The sequence below is a fragment of the Triticum aestivum genome, chromosome 1D, assembly GCF_018294505.1.
Source record: "Triticum aestivum cultivar Chinese Spring chromosome 1D, IWGSC CS RefSeq v2.1, whole genome shotgun sequence".
NCBI lineage: Eukaryota > Viridiplantae > Streptophyta > Magnoliopsida > Poales > Poaceae > Triticum > Triticum aestivum.
In genome coordinates this window covers 367,430,540-367,437,423 of record NC_057796.1, presented here as the reverse complement: position 1 = coordinate 367,437,423, position 6,884 = coordinate 367,430,540, and the positions used below count along the sequence as shown (strand labels likewise).

At 47.4% G+C, this 6,884-nt stretch overlaps 1 protein-coding gene across 1 annotated transcript; it reads left to right on the top strand.

The window, feature by feature from the left end:
• Positions 1-407: 407 nt before the first annotated feature.
• On the top strand, positions 408-2,694 carry LOC123182127 (acyl transferase 1). Its single transcript, XM_044594593.1, has 2 exons — positions 408-869; positions 1,466-2,694. The coding sequence occupies exons 1-2, from the start codon at positions 438-440 to the stop codon at positions 2,423-2,425; spliced, it is 1,392 nt and encodes a 463-aa protein (XP_044450528.1). The 5' UTR covers positions 408-437; the 3' UTR covers positions 2,426-2,694.
• Positions 2,695-6,884: the final 4,190 nt, after the last annotated feature.

Here is a 6,884-nt window from a genome sequence, read left to right as displayed (position 1 = left end):
GAAATGATTTGACAAACGGAAAGGGCACAGTGCCGAGTGTCCTGAAGTGCCGAAGAAGCAAACATGCAACGTGGTGGTTCATGCAATTCATCTCTCCATTGCCATTTGCGGCCATTCAATGTGCCATGCATGCGTCTGAGCTAGCTGCATGCGTGAACGGATAAGCGAACATCAATGTAGAGATAAAGCTTACATGCACATATGAGATCTCAATTCGCTGTGCGACTGCTGCGGCACTGATATGCGTAGTACGCACAACTTTACAACTGGCAGCATAGCTGTGTCAGATAGCCGTTGTGTGCAGTAATTACCAAGTTGGCAATGTGTCCTGCATGTACTACGTCGCTGCTACCTCTCCCAAGTGCATATATAGCGCATCCGAAGCACGAACGCTCGAAGCAGTGCGACAGCGTACGCACCCCACACCAAAGCCGGCCATGGTGACCTTCACGGCGCGCCGGAGCGAGCCGGAGCTGCTGCCCCCGGCACGGGCGACTGCGCGGGAGACCAAGGCCCTGTCGGACCTCGACGACCAGCGCACGCTGCGCTACTACGAGACGGTGATCGGCTTCTTCCGCAGCAACGACCTCGCCGGCAGGCCGGACGACCCGGTTAAGGCCATCCGGGCGGCGTTGAGGGAGGCGCTGGTGTACTACTACCCGATCGCCGGCCGGCTCAGGGAGGACGGCGCAGGGAGGCTGGTCGTGGACTGCACGGCCGAGGGGGTGGTGTTCGTGGAGGCCTACGTGGACGCGCGCCTGGAGGAGTTCGGCGAGCCGCTGCTGCCGCCGTACCCTTGCGTGGAGGAATTACTGTGCCATGTCGGCGACACCAGGGCCGTCGTTGGCAAGCCTTTGCTCTTCATGCAGGTAAAAGAAACTAGGTTTTCTCCATTGCATGCATGTGTATTCGGGAATTCGTTCTTTTTCAGGAAAGGTACGCATAGTTTTCAATCTCAGTTTCAGAAAAAATTCAGCACCAACCGAAATCGCCAAAATTTAGTGAATTTCAGTAATTTCGGTTTGAATTTCGGCCAAAGGGCCGAAATATTTGCTTGAATTCAATTATAATTTTGAATTTTTTAGAAAATGTTCAAAAGAATATTTGAATTCCCGTGTACTACTGAAATTTCCAAAATATTTTGGCCGAAACTGAAATATTTCAGTGTCTACTGGAATTAATGAAATTTAGTGAATTTCACCGGAATCTCATTGAAGATGAAAACCATTACGACACATATATCTAAGTTGCTAGCTCTAGTTTGTCTAAAAACAATGTCATAATTATTATTATCGTTTGTGTTAATTCACAGAGCAAAGAAAAAAGACAACTAGGAGATCTAGCTATAGGTACAAAAGGCTACAAAAAAATCACTGTGGCTCGTGAACAGCATTTTAATGCCTTCTCTGCTCGTTCTCTCATCCATGTAGGCACTAATCTTGAACCATTGTTGACATGCTTACAGGTGACACGACTCAAATGCGGAGGGTTCGTCCTGGGTTTTCACATTTGCCATAACCTCGCCGACGGTTTCGGCATGGCTCAGTTCATCAAAGCTGTGTCCGACATAGCACGTGGAGAAGCGGCCCCGACCATTTTACCCGTGTGGGAAAGGGAGCTGCTAACATCACGCGGCTTATTACCTCCAGTCAACCGACTCTACCCAGTGCACCAACCACCAGTGAACGGCTCAGGGAGCGCAGCTCGCGACATGATGCTCTCGGTTCCGCCGGAGAGCATGGTCGCCAAGTACTTCCTCTTCGGGCCAAGGGAGGTATCAGCCCTACGAGACCGCATACCGGCGGGCCATCCCGCCCGCTCCGCCACGATCTTCGAGCTGGTGACCGCCGTGATGTGGCGGTGCCGCACGGTCGCCCTCGGGTACGAGCCCGGCCAGCGGGTGCGCCTCATGACCACCATGAACGCCCGCGGGAGGTGGAACAACCACACCCCCATCCCGTGGGGGTACTACGGCAACGCGCACGTCTCCCCCATAGCGGAGGTCGTCGTCGGCGAGCTCCGCGGGCAGCCGCTCGCCGACACGGTGGAACTCGTGCGCGAGACCAAGCGCGGCATGACCAAGGAGCGCATGGAGTCGATGGTGGAGGCGGTGGCGTTGCTGCGGGAGTGGCCGCCTTCCACCATGGACAGGATATACGAGGTATCGGATGTGAGATGGATGGCGGTGAACGTGTTGGACTTCGGGTGGGCTGACCTGGCCGGCGGTGGTATTCCGTTGGCCGGGGATCTCACTTCCAAGCTAGGGAGCGATCACATGTGGTGCAGGAATGAGAACGGCGAGGTCTCGACCGTGGTGTCAATGCTGCTGCCGAGGGCGGCCATGGACAGGTTTACGGAGGAGATCGCGGTATGGCTGAGCCACAAAGATGACGAGAAGAATTTAGCAATCATGAGCTCACTCTAGCGATGCATATCATCGGGGTATTGAAACTTCACCAGCTATTGCTATTGGAAGGTTATATGAAGATAAACAGCATTAATTATTCCTGTGGTCCATGTCACACGCACATATGTATGTATGTTCCCGTCCATTAATTTAAAGTTTGGTTGTGCAACGTAGTCAAAATTATTATATTTAGATCGATTCAATTCATCCCACATTTGGATCAATTCTTTGTATGTGTGACTTCATGAATTTTAGTCTTCGTGTTTCTATGAGAAATGCATTCTTAATGAAGAATACTCTACTTTTAAATAATTAAGTTTGCGAGTTTTTGTACATCCCTTTGTTTCCAACCCTTCACCCTCCACGGTGGTCGTCAGAGTATCTGTCACGGCCTTCTATGTGTTGTTAGTGTCTACTTTTCAAAGATTTCAATATAGATGCAAGGGTTGTTATGGAAAATGAAGTCTGCAAGTAAATAATAAACAATGCAACAATAAAGTTTGCAAGTAAGGGGAGAGAGGGGGGGGGGGGGGGGAGTGTGGTAGTAAAGAAGGTCGTTGTGGAATTATCCCTAGGCAATTGGCTATGATAATATGGCCGATGCACATACTTGCTACAATTGATACATGGGATATGCCTATGCTCAACTCACTGCAAAATCATTGACTCGTGTCTTATTTACGATGAAATCTCCAAGGAGCAACATACATAACAATTGTAAATTATTAAGATAAACCTAATAATAGCTTTACTCTTAAGGTTCAACTCTATCCCAACTATAATCACCGATTTAATGTACATGTGCACCCATACACTAGCACAAAGGACACCGCCATACTAAAACACATAATTCATACAAATCACATTAGATCTTCAATGCCATAAGGATAAGGAAAACTACTCAAACACTTCTACATCGCAACAAATCATAGGGTACTAATTCATTGCATCAAAACACCATGTCTTAGTAGGGGATTGCAGTGATCTATAGATGGAGACACCTCTATATACAAGAAGAAGAGGGTGGTGAAGGCGATGGAGGTGATTGCGGTGGCAGCGACGGCGCTCTGCACTGCTTGAAGAGAGGGGGAAGCTCTCCCCTCTAGTATTCCTCTTTCTTGTCCCTCTCCCCAATGAGGAGAAAGGTCGCTTCTCCTTGTAACATATTTGGCAGGTTCAGGGAAATGGAATGGGAGTTTGTCTAGGGCTTAAGTTTGGGAAGTAGATTTTTAGTCTGAATCCCATGTTTGAGGTGTAGTGGGAATTACTGGTGGGAATTAGGGAGGAAGCTTCATCCCACCTGAATTAACCCGGGGGGCTAGGAAAGAGATACGTGGGAATTGGCATGTTAATTTCACTTTCCCCTTCCTTCCTCAACTCCCTTGCTCCCCAATCAAACAATAAATTATGTGCGTCGCACACCTTAAACTCCCATTCCCTATCACTAATTCCCTCCAACCAAACACGCTCTTGGAGTACATTTATGCATTTGTCCATAAATACGGATTAAATTGTTCTAAACATGTGGAAATTGTTAGTAGTAATAATACAAAATAGTAACTCTTTTGTCCCATTAAAAACCGCCACGTTCTTGCATTGTTCCAACCATGGTTCGCCTCCGATCGCACGACGCTCGCAGAGAAGCCACCGATGGTGGCGTGTTCGACTGGGGGAAGGGGCTCCCATTGCATGACTATGACCCGAGGGAAAAGAATAAAGCAATATCATAGGAGAAGATGAATGAAAGGAGCCTGGGCAAGAGGGTGAGATCGAGGAGCACAATGAATAGTGTAGAGGAGCAGGAGTGATGCGTGCTTGGCGACGAGAAAGAAGGCAGCCTTGCCCAACAGCGGTCGCATGGGCTCGTTGGCGATGTGCTTTTCCCTATACTCCACTAGTTATTGCCCCGCTTCTAGCCAACAGAACTCATGTGCGGCCTATATTCATTGGAAGTTGCTGCCGTTTCGTCGCCGCAGAGAGAGTGATGGCATGGATGATGACGGGGCACCTGGTGGCGCCATCGAAGTTGTAGGCAAGGGGGAGCTTCAGAAGACTTTTTTTAGGAAATATTATCATGGCTCACTTTATTGATTTGGCAAATAGTTACATCGTTCACAATGGCATCCACAAGAATCTGAAGGCTCATCAATCCTAGAGGCAATAATAAAGTTGTTATTTTATATTTCCTTATTCGTTATAAAGGTTTGTTATTCATGCTAGAATTGTATTGATTGGAAACTTAAATACATGTGTGAATACATAAACAAATACTGTGTCCCTAGTAAGCCTCTACTAGACTAGCTCATTGATCAAAGATGGTTAAGGTTTCCTAACCATAGACATGTGTTGTCATTTGATGACGGGATCACATCATTAGGAGAATGATGTGATCGACAAGAACCATCCGTTAGCTTAGCATACTGATCGTTCTCTTTATTGCTATTGCTTTCTTCATGTCAAATACATATTCCTTCAACTATGAGATTATGCAACTCCCGGATACCGGAGGAATGCCCATTGTTTTCGGGTAGGGTACCCGCGGGTACCCATACCCATGGGCAAAACTGCCATCCGTAGGTTCGACTTATAAAGATCTTCATAGAATATGTAGGTGCCAATATGGGCATCCAGGTTCCGCTACTGGTTATTGACCGGAGAGGTGTCTCGGTCATGTCTACATAGTTCTCGAACCCGTAGGGTCCGCACGCTTAACGTCGTTGACGATATAGTGTTATATGAGTTATATGATTTGGTGACCGAATGTTGTTCGGAGTCCCGAATGAGATCACGGACATGACGAGGAGTCTCGAAATGGTCGAGAGGTAAAGATTGATATATAGGATTCGGCCTACTTGGGGCGCACCTCCTCCTTCCTTCCTCCCGCACTCCAAATAAGGAAGGGGGCGCCACTTGGGGGAAGACCCCAAGTAGGATTCAGCCTACTTGGGGTGCCCCTTGGCCTCTCCCCTCTCCCTCCCACCTATATATATGTGGGAAGGGGTACCTAGCACAACACAACATTGTCTTAGCCGTGTGCGGCGCCCCCTCCAATGTTTACACCCCCGGTCATATTTTCGTAGTGCTTAGGCGAAGCCCTGCGGATATAGCTTCACCATCACCGTCACCACGCCGTCGTGCTGTCGTAACTCATCCACTACCTCGCCGTCTTGCTGGATCAAGAAGGCAGAGGACGTCACCGAGCTGAACGTGTGCTGAACGCGGAGGTGATGTATGTTCGGTACTTGATCGGTTGGAGGGCGAAGAAGTTCGACTACATCAACCGCGTTACTAAACGCTTTCGCTTACGGTCTATGAGGGTATGTAGACACACTCTCCCCACTCGTTGCTATGCATCTCCTTGATAGATCTTGCGTGTGCGTAGAATTTTTTATTTTCAATGCAACGTTTCCCAACAGTGGTATCCGAGCCAGGTCTATGTGTAGATGATATGCACGAGTAGAAAACAAAGAGTTATGGGCGGTGATAGTCATACTGCTTACCAGCAACGTCTTATTTTGATTTGGCGGTATTGTGGGATGATGCAGCCCAGACAAACCTTACATGTCAACGCACATGAGACTGGTTCCATCAACTGACATGCAACTAATTTTGCATAAAGGTGGTTGGCTGGTGTCTGTTTCTCCTACTTTAGTTGAATAGAATTTGACTACGGCCGGTCCTTGAAGAAGGTTAAAACAAGAAACTTGATGAATCACCGTTATAGTTTTTACGTAGGTAAGAACGGTTCTTGCTAGAAGCCCGTAGCAGCCATGTAAAACTTGCAACAACAAACTAGAGGATGTCTAACTTCTTTTTGCATGGCATGTTGTGATGTGATATGGTCAAGATATGATGTGATATATGTTGATGTATGAGATGATCATGTTTTGTAATATCGATAACCGGCAGGAGCCTTAGGGTTGTCTCTTTATTGTATGAAGTGCAAGCACCATGTAATTGCTTTACTTTATCGCTATGGTTAGCAATAGTTGTAGAAGCAATAGTTGGTGAGACGACCCCGACGCAACGATGGAGATCAAGCTGTCGAGGCGGTGACGATGGAGATCATGACGATGCTTTGGAGATGGAGATCAAAAGCACAACATGATGATGGACATATCATGTCACGTATTTTGATTGCATGTGATGTTTATCTTTTATGCATCTTATTTTGCTTAGAACGGCGGTAGCTTTATAAGATGATCCCTTCACTAAATTTCAAGACAAAAGTGTTCTCCACGAGTACGCACCGTTGCCAAAGTTCGTCGTTTCGAAGCACCACGTGATGATCGGGTGTGATAGACTCTACGTTCACATACAACGGGTGTAAGACAGTTTTGCACATGCAGAATAATTGGGTTAAACTTGACGAGCCTAGCATGTACAGACATGGTCTCGGAACAATGGAGACCGAAAGGTCAAACGTGAGTCATATAGTAGATATGATCAACATAGAGATGTTCACCATTGATGACTA

Bases quoted from the DNA above. Each gene is read 5' to 3' on its own strand.
- LOC123182127 (XM_044594593.1), top strand. From the start codon at position 438: ATGGTGACCTTCACGGCGCGCCGGAGCGAGCCGGAGCTGCTGCCCCCG. The intron at 870-1,465 runs GTAAAAGAAACT...ACATGCTTACAG, and splicing joins AGCCTTTGCTCTTCATGCAG to GTGACACGACTCAAATGCGG.